The sequence below is a fragment of the Nicotiana attenuata genome, unplaced genomic scaffold (genome assembly GCF_001879085.1).
Source record: "Nicotiana attenuata strain UT unplaced genomic scaffold, NIATTr2, whole genome shotgun sequence".
NCBI lineage: Eukaryota > Viridiplantae > Streptophyta > Magnoliopsida > Solanales > Solanaceae > Nicotiana > Nicotiana attenuata.
Genome location: NW_017670781.1, coordinates 82,615 through 100,266, shown reverse-complemented (window position 1 = coordinate 100,266; position 17,652 = coordinate 82,615). Strand labels below are relative to the sequence as shown.

At 39.3% G+C, this 17,652-nt stretch overlaps 1 protein-coding gene across 1 annotated transcript; it reads right to left on the bottom strand.

Annotated features, from left to right (window-relative positions):
- Nucleotides 1-9,645: 9,645 nt before the first annotated feature.
- LOC109243268 lies at nucleotides 9,646-17,078 on the bottom strand. Its single transcript, XM_019410177.1, has 4 exons — nucleotides 16,691-17,078; nucleotides 15,564-16,200; nucleotides 12,931-13,058; nucleotides 9,646-10,386 (listed from the first exon to the last, which is right to left on the bottom strand). Exons 1-4 carry the CDS (start codon nucleotides 16,823-16,825, stop codon nucleotides 9,934-9,936), a joined length of 1,353 nt encoding a protein of 450 aa, XP_019265722.1. The 5' UTR covers nucleotides 16,826-17,078; the 3' UTR covers nucleotides 9,646-9,933.
- Between the last annotated feature and the right edge of the window lie 574 nt (nucleotides 17,079-17,652).

Genomic DNA, 17,652 nt, shown 5'->3' with positions numbered 1-17,652 from the left:
AAGTCATGCTCAAAAATCTGACTCAAGCTCTGAGTTTGATAATTTTATTTCTGCCAGTGAAGGTGAAGAACATGGGTCTTCTGACACTGAACATATTCAAGAAAACCCCGGTGAGGTAAATACTTGCTTGGTATTCTCTGATGTGGTTGAAAAGGTTGAAAATAGGTTTGTCTTGGTTGGTCCTGTTAAAGATGTACAGGGGGCTGATTCTAGTTGAAGAGAAGGTAAAAAGAAAGAAAAAGAGAGAGAGGGAGTCAGTAGTAATGTGAGGGGAAATACGAAAGAAAAAGTATTGGCTATCTGTGGAGGTATTGAAGAAGGTGGCAACAAGTCAGGGGGAAGTAGTTCTGGGGAAGCGGCTAAAAGGCTTGTTAATTTAAGCAAGCAACAAAATAAACCGGGTTCATCTGCTAAGGAAACTTTGGCAGATCTTCTGAAGAACGTTGGTGCCAGTTATGATCCAAAGAAGCGCAAGGCTTCCACACAAAAGGCTCCAACTGCTTCAAAGCCAACAAAGAAAAGCAAAATGTCATCCCCAAAACCTATTGTACCTTCAGTACCTAAGGGAAGAGCTACCAGAAGCAGAGTCAAACAAAGTGAAGCAGTATTGCAGAAAGCTCTAGAAGAGAGCAGGAAGAAAAAGAGGGAAAAGGGAAAAGCAAAGGTTGTGGAGAGTTTTGAGGTTGCAGAAAAAGAAGAAGAGGAGATGGAACTGGTCCATCAGGAAAGAGGAACAACCGAAGAGGTTCCCACACCCAAACCAAAAAGTTCCAAGACTTCTTCCAAGAAGTCTTCCTCTGTACTGTACCTGCTGAATCTTCTTTAGCCAAAAGAACTAGGTCTGATGTGAAGGGTAAACAAAAGGAAATTGTTGAAGAAGATGGAGAGTGGAGTGGTGGAGAAGAAGAAGAAGAATCTGAGAAAGAACAACACAAGTTTGCCATCTTTGGCAAAAGAATTTTTTTTAAAGGAAGGCTGCTGAAAGACCTGGATGAACCAGGAATAAGGAGGTTGGTAGATGCTCTTACTGCACAAGGGTGGAAGGACATGGTCCTTGAGATGGATGGGAGGCTGGCTAGGAATGAATTGATTGAGTTTATGTTCAATGCCACTGTGAAAAATGGGGTTGTCTCCAGCCTGGTGAAGGGTGTAAAAGTGAAGTTTGATGCAATCAAACTGGGTGAGATTCTTGGCATACCTAATGAAGGGTATGATGATTATACAAGGCAAAGGTGGCCATGTCTGGAATCTCTCCCCATTGCTCTTCAAATTACTAGAAATTTTTGTGATGCTGCTACTGCTGAAGATGTACCTGAAGCCAGTTTTGTGCAGAAAAGTGAGATGAGACCTGAGCACAAGGTATTGTTTGAATTTGTTAACAAGTGCTTGCTGCCCAGACAAGAGAGGAGGCATACTGCCAACTACATGGACCTAGTGCTTATGGAGTGCCTTGTGAGGGGACTGCAGATAAATTGGCTTGCTTTCATTGTCAAACTACTAGACAGGGTCATTAATGGCTCCAAGGCACATGCAACTCCATATGGGTTCATATTGACTACTGTGCTGGACAGGCTAAGGGTGCCTTTGAAGAAATGGGAGATGCATCAAGCAAGGAGCATTTTGGTGTTAAGACCTTATTGGCTTGTGACTATCCTATCAATACCACCCCAGTTGAACCTGGTTCATCTATGAAGACACCTGTGAACAGCAAGGTTAGGGCTTTGGTTCAAGAGTGTGGAACTAAGGATGCTGAAATTGCTAGGCTTCAGGCTCGTGTTGCTGAATTGGAAACTGGAAGAGATGGCCTTAGAGCAGAGCTAGCAAAAGAAAAGGAGAAAAGTGAGGGGATGCTTCAGAATATGCTCAACCTTCTCCAGCCCTCTAGTTCCTCCAAGCCTTAGGTCCTCCAATTGTTGTCTTCTAAACCAGTCCAGTAACCCCTCAGCGACCCAGATTAGGGACTTTTTCTATTTTTTGCTCATGTTTGGAACTTTTTCTTTCTTTTTGTGGTTTGTAGGTGGAAAAATATCGTATCAATGACAACTGTTGTTTCTCTTGTTCTATGAAGATTTTGTTCTTACTTGTTTAAATGTGTATGTTGATTATCGATGATTTAATCCATGTTTTCACTTGCAGTTGCCCAAGTGGCCATGAGTAATTACTAAATTCTGGGATTCACAATGTATGCAACTTTTCGATGATGCCAAAAGGGGGAAGAGATATTGTGATTTAGTCTTTATTCTAAATAATGTGATATTTATAACCTAATTAAACCTGGTCCTTGATGATAAGTTAAAATTCTAAGTTAAGTGTTGATGGTTAAGCTGAGTTCTTACAGATTTTTTGATTCATAAAAGCACAGAGTTTGTCATCATCAAAAAGGGGGAATTTGTTGGCCCAAGTTCAGGTGAAGTTTTGAAGAATGACAAATAAACTCAGTCATGGACCAGGTCCATCATGTGAGGCACAGTATTTATCAACCTAGACATGTGAGATACACGTGAAGGAGATAAGTCTCAGTGATCAAGCAGCAATATCTCCTGAACTAATCGAAAAGGTTGCATATTGGAGGAGGAGAGAAAGTCTCCTCATAGGAAGAGGACACAATCCGGATAAAGGATAGGGTTGGAGTTTGTATTGTTCAAGGACTCAACTTCGATGGAAGATCAGCAATTGAGTCTCAATCAAACTCTGATTACTAACTCATTAAATAACAGTGATTGTTCTCTTTTACAGGGATTGCACAAATGCAGAAGTTAAACTAAATTGAGAGCAAAAGAGCGAGGCAATTTTGCAAGCAATTTATGTGAGATTCAAGTGTGCATTCCTGAAGCTACTTGGACAAGATAGAAGAACCAATTCCATTGTGTCTTTCTTTTATTCTAGTTCAATTGTAGTAGGAGTTTTAAAGTTGTACCTTTCCAGCTTCCATAGAAGCAGTTGTATTAGGTACTTTGAGTATTCAAGTTAGAGTTAACTTGAAGGTGTCGCAACAGTTGAGGCTGTGTGCCACACTAGGATTAGAGTATTATCCTTAGGTTTACAAGAGTTTTGTAAATGTTGTTTTGGCTCAGTGATTTTAGTGGAAGTTTGGGAAAATCCTACTGAGTAGTAGGTCGTGGTTTTTTCACCTTTTGAGCCAGGTGTTTTCCACGTAAAAATCTCTATGTTCTTTATTTTATGTACTCTTAATTCCGCAAACAGTAGTAGTAAGTACACCTAGAAGAAGAGCAAAAATTAGGTACCACACAAATCACCCCCCCCCCCCTCTTGTGTGGTATTGACGTTTAGAACATCAACCTTGCTGCCGAATTATTTTCCATTATCGCAAATGATCTCGGCCGGTATCCCAAATCAACATATTATGTGATCCCATATGAAGTAAATGACTTCTTTCTCTCAGACCTTTTCGAATGCTTGAACCTCAACCCATTTGGAAAAATAATCGGTCATGAATAGTATGAATTGAGCTTTACTGGGTGCCTATGGTAGGGGACCGACGATGTCCATTCCCCACTTCATGAATGTCCACAGGGACAAAATCAAGTGGAGCATTTCTCCCCGTTGATGGATAAACGGGGCATGTCTCTGGTAGTCGTCATATTTCTGTACGAAGTCCGTCACATCTTTCTCCATTTTGGTCCAGTAATAGCCGACCCTATTAGTTTTCGAACCAAAGATTCTGCCCCCGAATGGTTCCCACAAGTGCCTTCGTGAACTTCTCTCAAGGCGTATTCGGTCTCTCCCGGTCCCAAGCATCTGGCTAGAGGGCCGTCGAAGGTTCTCCTGAACAATGCCCCTTCGACCAAGCTAAATTTTCCAGTCTTGGTGCGCAGGGCTCTCGATTCTTGGGATCCGAAGGCAATTTTCCAGTCTTCAAGTAGTTTATGTATTTTCTCCTCCAATCCCAAGTTAAATTCACTGAGTTTACTTTGGCGTGGCTTTCTTCTATCACCGACTTTATTAGATGTGCTAATGTTCCCGAATTGAATTCATCGGCGTTGACCGATGACCCCAAGTTAGCCAGAGCATCAGCCTCGCTGTTTTGATCTCGGGGTATGTGTTGCAGGGTCCATTCCCTGAATTGATGCAGCGTTACCTGTAATTTGTCCAAGTACCTTTGCATCTGTTCTTCTTTTACTTCGAACGTCCTGTTAACTTGATTTACCACGAGAAGGGAGTCGCACTTAGCTTCAATCACCTTGGCCCCAAGGATTTTAGCCAATTCCAGACCTTCTTCCTCCCGGCGTAGGGAATTCCAATGCCTGGTGCAAGGTCGAGCGTACCACCCTCATGTTGTGAACCCACGGCCTTCTGAATAGGGCATTATACCTCATGTCCCCTTCAATCACGTAGAAATTTGTCTCTTGGATCGTCCCAGAAGTGTTCACCGGCAGGGTTATCTCCCCTTTAGTGGTTTCGCATGCCATGTTAAATCCATTCAACACCCGGAATGCCTGCACTATTTGGTCCTGTAACCCAAATTGCTCTACGAACCTCGATCTGATGATGTTGGCCAAGCTACCTAGATCAATAAATACACGTTTAACTTGAGATTTATTGATAAGTATGGATATTACCAGTGCATTATTGTGAGGTTGTACGATGCCCTTGACATCCTCGTGATAGATACTTTAGTGCGCTTTATCATTGGCCCTTGGGGGACATCGACCCCTCCAATGATCATGTTGATGAAGTGCTCAGGCTCTTCTTGTTCGGACCATTTGTTGGCGTCCCTATTCCTGAAGTAATTTTTGGCTTGATCACTCACAAATTCTCGAAGGTGCCCGTTATTGAACAACCAGGCAACTTCTTCTCTCAATTGTCGGCAATCCTCGGTCCTGTGACCATGGGTGCCATGATACTTACATATGAAGTTAGGATCTCTTTGGGTAGGGACATACTACAATGGTCAGGGCCACTTGGTCTCCTTGATGCGCCAATAGCTGATACGATGCTGGCAGCATCAACGTTGAAGTTATACTCTGATAATATCGGTGCTTCCCTACCCCCCCTCCCCCCCCCCCCCGAGTGGCCTGTCAAAATAATTTTTCTCATCAGACCTCAACTACTGGACCCTTGATCTCCTCTCTTTTCGTTCCTTGTAGGGTGACGCCCAGACCCATTTCCCCTTCAGTCCGAGCTGTATGGTTGGTACCAATCCTGGATGGGCCTTGGCTCATGATCGACGCTTCTCTTAGACCTGACGTCGGCCCTGATGGGATAAACTGACCCTGAAGGGGCTTCAAGTTAGTCGTCCTCGACCCTCATCTTTGACTGGTACCTGTTGTGGACGTCTGCCCAATTTATCGCCGGGTACTCTACCAAATTTTGTTTTAGCTGCTGTGAAGCTAAAGAGCTTCGGGGCTTAAGCCCCTGAGTAAATGCCTGAACGACCCAATCATCTGCGACCGAAGGCAGGTCCATTCGTTCCATATGGATCCTCAACACGAACTCCCTCAGCATCTTGTTGTCTCTTTGTTTAACCTTGAAAAGGTCCGAGTTTCTGGTCTCAACCTTGATGGCCCCGACATGGGCCTTCACGAAAGCATATACAAGCATAGCAAATGAGTCAATGGAATTTGGGGGTAAGTTGTGATACCATATCATTGCTCCTTTGGACAAAGTCTCCCCAAACTTCTTCGGTAACACCGATTCGATTTCGTCATCTTCCAAGTCGTTCCCTAGGATTACGCATATATAAGAGGTCGCATGTTCATTCAGATCCGTGGTGCCGTTATATTTTGGGAAATCGGGCATACAAAACCTCTTTGGGATCGGCTTCGGTGCCGCGCTCAGAGGAAAACACTTTTGGATAAATTCTTGATTCGGCCCTTTCAATATCGCTGGTGCTCCCGGGCTTTGATCGACCCTGGAATTGTATGTTTCCACCTTTTTTGTCATTGGCTTCAATCTTCTTCTTGCCTGAATCCACCCACTTCGTTAATGCTTCAAGCATTCTCATTATTTCGGGATTGACCCCGAGCTCAGCTTTACCCGGTCTCTTGGTGATTTGTTCGTTTCTTCGGATGTTTTCCCCCGATTATTCGGGCTTAACCCTGCTAGGGGTGTGGCTTTGATTCTGTAGCTACACTATCGCTGCCTGTTGAGCTTGTAACATTTCGAAGATTAACCGTAGGCTTGTTCCATCACCTTCGCCTTCGGGCGCTTCTCGAGATGTTGGTCGGGGTCCCCCGCGAACGCTGTTTTTGGGATCAGTTGGTAGATTGACATCGATGGCCGCTTATGAGTTAGCATCGACCAAATCGGAAACTGGGACTCCGTTGGGATTAGTAGGAGGCACCTCGTTGCTAGGCATCAGATTATTATTTTCGCCATGATGGCCAGACTCAGCTTCAACGTTCAAGTGGACACACTGAGAACTTGACATTTCTAAGCTAACCTGAAATTAAGACTTTAAAAAACAAGCTTAAAATAGAGTGTGCTATGGAGTTTCGTATCAAATCACCACTATTATCCTTATCCCCACGACGGGCGCCAAACTGTTTAACCTAAAATTGATTAATAATTAAACTTGTACGCGGTTCTAAGGATATGTGGATTGATTCAACACAAATAATCAAGAAGACTAGATATACGAGTTAAAGATAAAATGAATGCTCAAACTAGTAGTGATATTACGGCCTAACTCGAGTCTAGATTGAACAGTAGTTTTGCCCTCGATCGGACCCTTGGTTTGAACCCAAATCAGAGGAAGAACAAACAGTTAAGTAAGAGCTTCTGCAATTGCTAGAGAGCAGAGAAATGAATTTTTGTTGCCTTGATTTGCGTGTTACAATGTGTTTATCAAAAGAAAGAACCTCCCCTTTATATAGTAGGAGAGCTTCATCCCTAGTACAAGCCAAAAAAAGGTAAAAATCTTCCTTTCCCGTTAGTTACTGATCCGTATCCGATATCAAGCAAGATCCGCGCCGTGATATCTGGTTGGGTACGAATATCACGGCCCTTTATTCGTCTTGTGTAACTCTTTACCGTGTTTCCCAATGTTTTAGAACTCGTTGTAGGTTCGAGGAGTGTTACTTTATCATGCCCGGTGATGAACACATTGTTCTTCTTTCATGGGTCTCAATACGAAAGATCCCCGGCCCCGAATTCAGTCTCATGCGTCCGTGCTCTTCTTCCGTTTTCTTCACCGGAAAATCGGGGTATGCTCTATCCCCAATTTTACCCGTATACAATTTAGATATTCAAATTAATAGTTTTGGGTTATGCAGAAATCAATAGTATAGAGATTAATAATGAAGAGTTGTAATACATAGATTAGTAATATAGAGAAATTTTTATCATTGTTTGCAATCTTCTCTTTTATTTAGAATTGAGACTGGCAAACACTAAGGGGTAAGAATAAAATATTGAGACAAGCAAAATTGATGTTTCTTGCTCTACAAGTCCGACAAACAATATTATTCTTGCAAGTTCAAATGATTATTAAAGCACTTGTCCTGCCATACTTGTCTTAGTTTAAGCATTATGCCTAATCAAGAAATAGTACAGCCATCATTAAAGCATTCGTCTGCTCATAATTCATGTCCAACTTACTCTTCGATAGATTATGGTGTAAGTAATACATTTCTTGCATGCTTGAGAATTTTTTAAATACTATCATCAGTCCTACCATGATCAGGGGGACTCACTTACGACAACAGAGATGATTAAATTTCCTAGTGTTTCAAATTTTTTTGAAGTAACCACCATGTCTTTAAAGCTTGAAACACTAATTAACTATTTGAATCTCAGGTTCAAATTTCATTGGAGCTAAAAATACTACTAGGTAATTTCTTTATATTTGTCCAAATTTTGGTGGACAAAGTTATTCGGTACATGTGTTGGTGGATGGGAGGCAGTGGCGGATGTACAATTATACATACGAGTTCAAATTGAACCCATAACTTTCGATGTGGAACATAAATTTATGAATAGAACATCATTGGAATTGCAATAAATTGTAAATATGAACCCTTAACTTTAAAAATATAATGGATTCAATGCTAAAAACTTTAAAATTTGAATCCATAAAATTTAAATTCTGGATCCGCCTTTGGTGAGAAGCAGCAAATATATCGTTGAATTAATCAAGGTACACGAAAATTGACTCATACACACGATTATAAAAAAAATTACATGAGAAAAAAAAAAAGGTATCTTGGACAGCGAACCAAGTGTATAGAACAAGAAGAATTTTCTTTCAATTCTTTCTCTTTTGGGTTTCCACTTTATGAGGACATAATGATGGACTCCATGTTAAACTTTCACTAATCTGCTAGTGCTCTCTTTGCTTTACTAAAGATTTTTCATGAGTGGGGACAAAGCTTCTATAACCTTCAATCTGTTTATTCACCTCATGGAATAAAGTGAAGACTTGGCCAACGTACCCTATACAAAAGAAAAAGGGAAGTGAGTGTTTTGACAACTTTTACAACCAAAGCCAAAAACTTAGAAGAGTGCCATATTCCCACCGGTAATTACCAAAAAATTCCAAATATATATAATACTTTTTGGGGTGTTCTATAACTTTTGACCCCCCGCTTGTCATGTGGGTAGACGTTCAAGGTCAACTTGAAAGTATTGCCAATGCGACAAGTAAGGGGCAACACTTGTTAAACTTGAAGTTCTGCCCATGAGATAAGCCAGAAAAAAAATTCAAGACCACTTATTAAACTTTGTAAGCAATTTGTGTACTTCACCACGATTACAATTGTTACTCCACTTGCTAGAAAGAAGATTGTAATGTAAGACTCTGATTTTCAACTCAACTTTCACTTAAGTGTCTCAAGACTCTGAACACTTGCGCATATCCTAATTAATTTAGCTAGTACCTACTACTTTCCACCGGTATATGTAACGGGTAACTTTGCCCACAAAAGTTTAGGCAAATGAAAAGAATTTACCTAGTATTATTAAACTCTAATTTTCTAGATTTGCAGCCGGCCTCTTCATTGAGCACACTACCACACCATCGCGCATAAGGGGTGGGGGGTATCAGACTCTCAGTAAAATGACTCATCTGTAATCCAAACTTTACAAGGTTGGTGTATGAATCTATGGCTAACTATATACATTTTCAGTAAAAGATTTGTTTTACCAAGTCAACCTGAAAAAAAAAACATATACTCTAATCTTTTTTCAGTTAGAAAAACAAACTCACCAGCATGAGTAGTAGAAAACAGATGGGAACTTTCACAATTCAGCTATCTAGGATTTGATATCACACCAATTAAAAAAGGACTCACTTAAGAGAGCGTCAAAAACAATATGATAAGATAGTGGAACATACTCAGCCTTTATGTTCCAAGGAAAGTGCTCTTTTTGGTAGATTGATTGATATTTGATAACCTCCTATTTCCTTTTCTCCATTCATCCTCAGAATCTAAAGGTTGCAATCTATTCTAAATTTGTTCCTCAAATTATAAACAGCAGTTATAGTAAAAGAAAAAGAATCTTCTTTACTACTAAATCCTAGGCTTTCAAGGATCAATCAAAGAGAAGCTAGTCCACAAGACTAATGTCAGTGTAAGCTTCGAAAAGGACGAACGCAACAATCAGTTGAACCACATTAGGGTTTTAATCCATTTGAACATGGTAGGAGCAGAATCACATTATTCACATTTCAATCTCGAGAAGAAATTGAGCAAGTAGGTATAATTTGCTATATTGCACTTCAATTAAAGGATCACTTGAAATCGTGTACAAAACTCGTTTCAACAATGAAAATACATATGTAACAACATATCTAGAACCAAAACCTTCTGTCAAAAGAATGCTAAGAGAAAGAATATCCAAATTGGTAAAAACAAAAAAAACTGAGATTTAAATTACATAAAGGTCTTTACACGTTGTTTAGCTCTTCCGTGGTGTATGTACCTCCTGTAACAAAACAAAAAAACTTTTTTCTTTTTCTTGGATATTCTATAACTAATCATCCCAGTCATTTTCCCATCCATCTTTTTTAGAAGACCTAGACGTGAGGCCATTAGCAGAGATATTCCCATAAGTATGTCCACCTGGTGACTTCACTGCATTCTCCTCATCCCAATCGTCATCCCAATCCTCATCCCAACCATCTGCTGTAACAACATTTGTAGCTGAGGCAGATTCTGCTACTCCCATCTCTAATTCCTGATATGGAACTCCATCTTGATGTCTCTTCTTCCTTAGCTTGCAGCAAGCCCATGTCCCACCAAAAAGTAGGGTTACAAGAAAAAGGAAGTATGCACCATAGACAGGGGTCACACGCTTACAATAAAGAGACACCTGCTGCAGAATGTTATCCATAGAGACACGGCGGTCCAATTGAAGCCTGCAACTACCATCTCCAGCATTCAGCACTATTTCAGAACCTTTGCCCATGATTGATGAGATATCAATCTATCATAGCAGATTTATAATGTTAGAACGGACATCCAGCATAGCATAGCATGGAATAAGCAGGCTTGCACTCGCACAAAATTGCTTAATTAAGAGCACAGTACACATAGGACGCCTGCAATCATGGCCGGAGTAAAAGTAACAATTTGGAAGTGTTTGGTAGAAATTACAAGTACATAAGGTGCATAGCGAATTTGTGTGAGATACAAAGTGGAAACTTCTTGAGATTGTAGAACTTCATTTCCACGCAAACTTTTAAGCACTGATATATAGTAGTTATAACTAGTGTCTGTAAATTCAAATTATATAATCTCCTTATTATCTCCTTATTTTTATTCTAGTTAACACCATAGTTTTTTTTTTTTTTTTTTTTTTTTTGGGTGGGGGGGGTGGGGGGGGGGGGGGGGGTGGTTTTTAATCGAGAATGCACGATTCGAAACGCAGTGGATAATGGGCCCGTCCCTTTATCCTTCTCCACTTAAATACTACGCTTTTTTCTGTCGCGGACTTCGAACCATACGCTACGCCCTTACCACTGGACCGGAACACCAAAAGTTCTTATAAACAACAACAACGACCCAGTAAAATCCCACCAGTGGGGTCTGGGGAGGGTAGAGTGTACGCAAACCTTACCCCTACCCCGAACGGGGTAGAGAGGCTGTTTCCGAGAGACCCTCGGCTCATAGACACTAGATCTGTAACAAAAGTTCTTATACAACATTAAAGTAAATTAATAATCAAGTGCGTAGCACAGCCTCTCTTTATGGCTAGATTGCGGAACACCTCATATACAACTTGGGGGATATCACGGAGGAAACTTTTACTTCAGAAGCTTGCTCAAATGCAGATGCACTTTATTGTATAGAACGTTATAAACTAGATCATAATCGTCGTTACCATTCTCAAAAAAAACAAACAAATAGATCATAATCTGTCTTATTTTGTGCACAAAATCAGTTTATGTGGAAGACAATACCTTTACCGGCATATGACAGACAACTAGCAGTTTCTGCGAATGAGCCAGCATATTTCAGGTCAAAGAAATAAGATTATTCGTTTTCAGTGGGAAGAATTATCATTTTGGGTTCAACCATTTCCTTCCTGATTAAAAAAAAGTATTATTACTTCGGGTTTACCTATTTCAAGTTGGCTTCTGAATCCTAGGACAATAAAGATATGCACTTCAAGTTTCACAGCATTTCTTTCCTTTCTTTTGTTTAAAAGAAAGTTTGCAAATATTTCTTGAATGTACCAATTTATGACAAAGCTGAGTAAACAAAAAACCCTTCAGCCACCGTTCTGTCACCTGAACTATGCGATGCCACTCAACCTGAAGTCTAATGCCCGTAAGACATTAAGAATAATGCCTAAAACTCCTTATCAAAAATGAGTTGTTCCTAAAACTGTATTATCTTTATTCTCCTATTTATCCAGGTTTTGTCAAATTCAAACCTCCTATTTCCAGTTACACCATATACACAAGAATTTTCTTGAGTATCATAGTCATTTTTGTCAGATATCAAAATCCCTTTTGACACCTAGAAGACAAGAAACCCTAATCTATACTATCCTAAGCTAGCTATCATCCTCTAATAATCCACTTTTCATTTTGCTTTGTGGGCCTCCTCATCCCATTCATACAGGCCTCGTAGCCCAACTTTACAGCCCTGGAACTCCAGCAATATAAATCTTCACTTGTAAACCAACTAGAATCTCATTTGATTTTTAGCAAAAGATGCACAGAGCTGTTAACAAGGTTGAAGTGTACCAATCTGTTACATGAGAAAAGTAACTCTTAAAATCTCATTCCTACACTTGAACTACAACTGTTCGTCCAACACACCCACAACCCCCCCCCCCCCCCCCGGTTTAGTAATATCACCATGGTCATGATGGGCTGCGAAAGGAATAGGTATTTGTGCAGTACGTAATGTAAATCCTAAGAAAAGACTGATCCTTCTAGCGCTGTTCAGCTATGGTAAGGGACCTCGTCAAAATGATCTAACGAAAATATTATGAAAACAGAGAGCAAAGAATAATTGTGGATTCTACCTAACTTTCCTTGTATTCCACTGGTAAAGCTGGGATAAAGAGCGCAAAAAATTAACTGTAAGTAAAAACTGTGACAGGAATTCCCACATGATCCATTTGAGTTGCTTAAAAAGAATTGAATAAGAAACAATTGGAGCTAAAACAATTCAACATGATCTGAAGCTTTTCGGCCTCACATAAGTTAACCATAGCACATTCATTCACAGGACAACCAAAATTTGGCCGCAATTTCACCCAGATATAATGCTATGAGGTAAACAAGCATCTCGCACAGATTAATCAATAAGGTTGTTTTTTGCCCCATCACTTCCCAAGTAGTTATGAAACACTAGTCAGTGTGTTCATTTAGCAGGAAAGTTCAAATTCATGCAAAATGCCCAAGTTAATTCTTCTCTATCGACTCCCAGATGTCTTGCTAATTTAGAAAAAAAGAATTTTGGTGTGTGTGTGTGGGGGGGGAGTCAATAGCAAGTACATCAAGAGACTGCATACCTTTTCTGACTGATGTTTTGATAGTTTAATAGCTTGTGGAGAACTGTCCAGATGAGGTTGGATACTGATATTTACTTTCACTCTTTTTTCCCCTTCATTTTGCACAACAAGGAACAATCCAGCAGATCCTGTGAAATCAAAGAAAGTAAAGCTATCAGACATCAAAGGTATTTTTCACTTACTATGATAAGACTAATATAAAGCTTACTTGCTAGGTAAGTGAGGGGAGAACTGAAAGGATGATTACACAAGAAGAAACAGAAAGAGAGTCTGTGCCTCTATGTTGGCAAGGTAGCAACAAAAACAAGAGAAACCAATTACATAGTCTAATGCAAAAAGGAATGAAAAACTACAAGTTCTTGATGATATATTACTTGTTCCTTTCTCTCTGGTCACCCATGCATTTATGTCTTCAGGCTCACTTTTCCAGTATAAAAGCAATTAGAGGGAAGAAATTTTTATGATGAACGCGGGGCCAAAATCTGTTAAAGTAAAACCTTGTTCTTTATCGCCTATAACCAAGTGACAGAAGGTAGGAGACAAAGAAGAGCACATTCTTGGAGAAATGAACAACTCAAACAAACATGTCTCACAATAATCATCAAACGTTCAGATAGGGACCATAATAATTGACGTTTGATCATATTCAATAACTTATTTCAGGATAATTTGTGCGATGGTGGTTGGTGGTGGTCAACAATGGAGAAGATGGTAATGGTGCTAGGTGATGGTGGTTGTGCGGTAAGCTGGTGGCAGTGGTTGTGCTATAGTAATGAACAAAGTGGTACTAAAAGGTCACCTTTGCAGGAATATTAAGTGAACATCTTTGATGATTTTCTATGTACAAGATCTTAATGAACTAGATTTATCCAGAACAAACACGTTATTAAGAGAAAATCCCCATTAAGCGGAAACAAACAGGACATTAGCTGAGTGGTTATGGATATTTTGACCAAGGGTGATAGCTCGAGTCTTCGACATCATTACCTAGATGTTTTGCACCTTTATATACAACTTGGTTTAGATGATGTAAGTTCCATTATTAACAAGTGGCAACAATAACCACCATCATAAATACCATAAAGATTATAGCAGTAAGAATGAAGTGCTCATACTAAGCCTTTGAAAGGATCTAAGTTGCTCGGACTCGGGTGCGGATCTAGAGGTTAGATCCTTCATTATCTAAATTTTAAGATTTGGGGGTACAGATACGGGTGCGAGGATTCTGCTAAAACTAATATAAACATCTAAAAATAGAGTTAAAAAAATATGTCTACATTATGAGACACTATGTGGAAAACATACAATGCATTCTGAGAAGGAGAAAATATTGATCAAGAGGAGAATACGGGAAGGAGACAAAAGGAAAAGGACTGACATAGAAATTTCTATATACAAGGTATTCCATTTTCTTCAATTTCACCCTAGCTTTTGTTTTGATTTCAGCCGTCATTGTATTTGTTCCGAATTTCTCCGTCGATTTTGGTCAAAGTACCCAAAATTGGTTGACCAATTCCGGTACGGATCAACACTAAAAATTAAGAGTCCGAGCAACTTAGGAAAGGATAACAAAAAGTTTTTCCAGACCACACCAATGCAGGAAAAAGTCATGCTATATGTAAAGTGTTTCAAACTAATCCTTTTCTCCTACCCAACTCCTATTAAATACAAGATTTACATCTGTTCATGTATTCACATCTCAAGCATCAGTCCGATCACAAGTACTTCTCTACCAAAATAATCCTTCTTTTAGATGGCAAGTGACCAATATAGAAGCATATATGCTGGCATACTTGAGAAGTATTTCTGAGAACCAAGAACTCTCTCGACGATCTGGACAACTATTATTAGACAACTAGCTTTTAGATAATTTTAACACTTTGACATGCCCGATTATTTGAAAAGAACTTGGAGACCTATGATTCTTCATGAAGACATCTAAACAGAGATATGAAGATCAAGTGATCCATATTCGGACTGCCCACATGTTTGCTTCTCCTTGTTCCCATTTTTCTCTTGGATCATTTTCTCTTACTTACGCCCCCCCAAAAACCACCAACCTTTTGGGTTAGGATGAGGGAGCATAGTCCTACTCAGGTAGCAATAATTCAAAATTTAAGGTATGAGAACAATATCTTAAGATCTCATGAACCATAATGGTCAGATTTAAGTTATTCCAATAAATAATCCTAGATAAAATGCTACATTCAATTGCCTAATATTAACATTTTCTTTGATAATGAATTGCCTAATACTAACATTTCATGTAATTTCGTTTAGTCTTCCACAAAGAAATCAAAAAATTGCAAACGTATAGGAGGAATCCTTTTTTATGGGAATAAACTACAGCAAGTACCACCAAACTCCAATGGACAATGTTAGTTGCAAGCTTCAAATACTGCCCTACTGAAATATTAGAAAGTGGTGATCCATACCATGTCACTCTAGCTCTTCTTATATCTCTGTTAGTAAAATTGTCAGGCTCTAAAGTCTAAATTCTTCAGGTTACAACATATTAAAGTTAGTAATCAGTTGTCAATCCATTACATCTTGGTAGGTTTGCCAGTACCACAACAGTTCAATCAAATTTCCAATTCACTGAAACATGTGATCTGATGAGCGAAAAGGTTTACCATTCTGGGGATTTTGAATGCAGGCAATCAGTGTTTGTTCAACCCTGCACATTTTAGTAGCCCCCTGACAGCTTTCGTTAGTGTTCACTTCCGAGTTTATTTTATCATCTAAGTTCTTCTTTTCTTCAGTCTCCTTCTTCTCAGCAGGTGGAGGGCTTTCAGCAGCCGTGCTGTTATCACTTTTAGGGTGATCCTTATCCAATTTATGTGAGTCAGTGCTTCCCTGAGGCTGAGGATCCTTAGGCTTCTCTTTTTCACCTTTAGAGCTCCCACCATCCACTACAGTGGAATTTGGTTCCTTTGGGTTGAGTTTTGATGGATCAGTGCTTCCTTGAGCATCATTAGGCTGTTTGCTTTCAGCTATCGGACTTCCATCATTGACCGTAGTTGAATTCTGGTCCACTGAATCTTTAGGTGAATCGTTTCTTACCTGAGGATCTTTAGGCTTTTGTTTTTCAGTTACTGAGCTCCCATCATTGACTTTAGTTGAATTCAGTTCCTCCAGCGGAGGTTTTGGTGGATCATTACTTCCTTCAGGATTTTCAGGCTTCTCTTTTCCAATTTCAGGTTTGTTATGACTAATTTTGCTGGCATTAACTTCCTTTTCACCCTCAACGGGAGTATTTGAATCTGAAATCTAGATAAAAATCATTCTTAGCTAATAATGCCATCGAAAAAAACAAACTATAATACATATAGATGTATCTATATCATCTATTCACTAACATACACAGGGAAGGATGAATATAGATACAGCTTCATTTGAACCAAGTAGTTTTAGCTCAGATCCTTATTTCACTAAATTAGTACAAATAACAGTTTTCAAACACAGTTAATTAAATGGCCAATGATAGATTTTCGAACTCGAACCCATAAAGTTCAATTCCTGGATCTGCCTCTGAGCGAATATATCCAAAAAGTTCATTTCTTAGCTAATATTTCCATCAAAACAAACGAATTATAGCACATGTAGATGTATCTACATCATCAATTCACTAAGCATACATCTAAACAATTCATTGTTAGCTAATAGTTCTATCTAAAAAACAGATTTACAGCACATACAGATGTATCTATATCACAAATTCACAAAGACATACATTAAAATGCAAAGAGAGGAAAATTACCTGTTCAGAAGAAGAATTGTTGCTTTGTGTAGGAGCCAAATCAACTAACTTCCTGGAATTGAATAATGTTGCGTTTGAAGTTGCTGAAACGATTAATAATGTGAAAATTACCGCTAATACACTACTTCTGCCCATTCCACAGCTATAATTCGAACTTCCGTCAGATCAAATCTTATAAAGCTGTCATTTTTCACCAAAAATTGATAAGAATTTGTTAATCACGTAGTGGAATACGATCGAAGTGCTAGGGAAATCGATCGCGCGTAGAGATTCTATCTAGGGTTTGTATGATGAGGAATATGAAATTCTAGAAAATTCCGAGGGCCTTTTCGTCGTTTTGACTTGTGCGTGTGGCATCAAATATCCCAATATCAAATGGTGTCGCAGAGATTCAAATAATTTAGAATTTATCACGGAGTCGAATTGAAATTTTGTATACTTTAGGGGTCATTTTGTTTATTATATTTATAATGTGTTTGGTTGCATTTCGTTTGTATATGAGTACATTACCTAGTGTATATAATTTGATTAACAATACCAATAAAACTTTTACTAGATCCAACGTGACTGACTTTATTGCAATAAAGCACTTTGATTCTTTTAATTTTTTTTTACTAGTGTGTACGGGTAAAATCGTGAAAAAAAGTTACTCCCGATTTACTGGTGAAGAAACGAGAGGGCACCGCGACTTGATATAGCCTCGGCTAAAGCCGAAGGCTTCTACGGACCACAGCCTGGGAGGATGAATGGTGCGCTCGAAACCGGACACGGCCAAACATTAGGCTCAAGCAGAGTGAAGAACCGAGGCTAAGCGATAGGCGGTTAGACAAGGCAATCGAGGGGCCGAAATATCCGTCCTTAACCGGATATTACGGCGCAAATCTCGCCTGATATCAACTGCATATCAATATTTAATGGAAGAAAAAGATTTTCACCTTACTTAGACTTGTGCTAGGATTGAA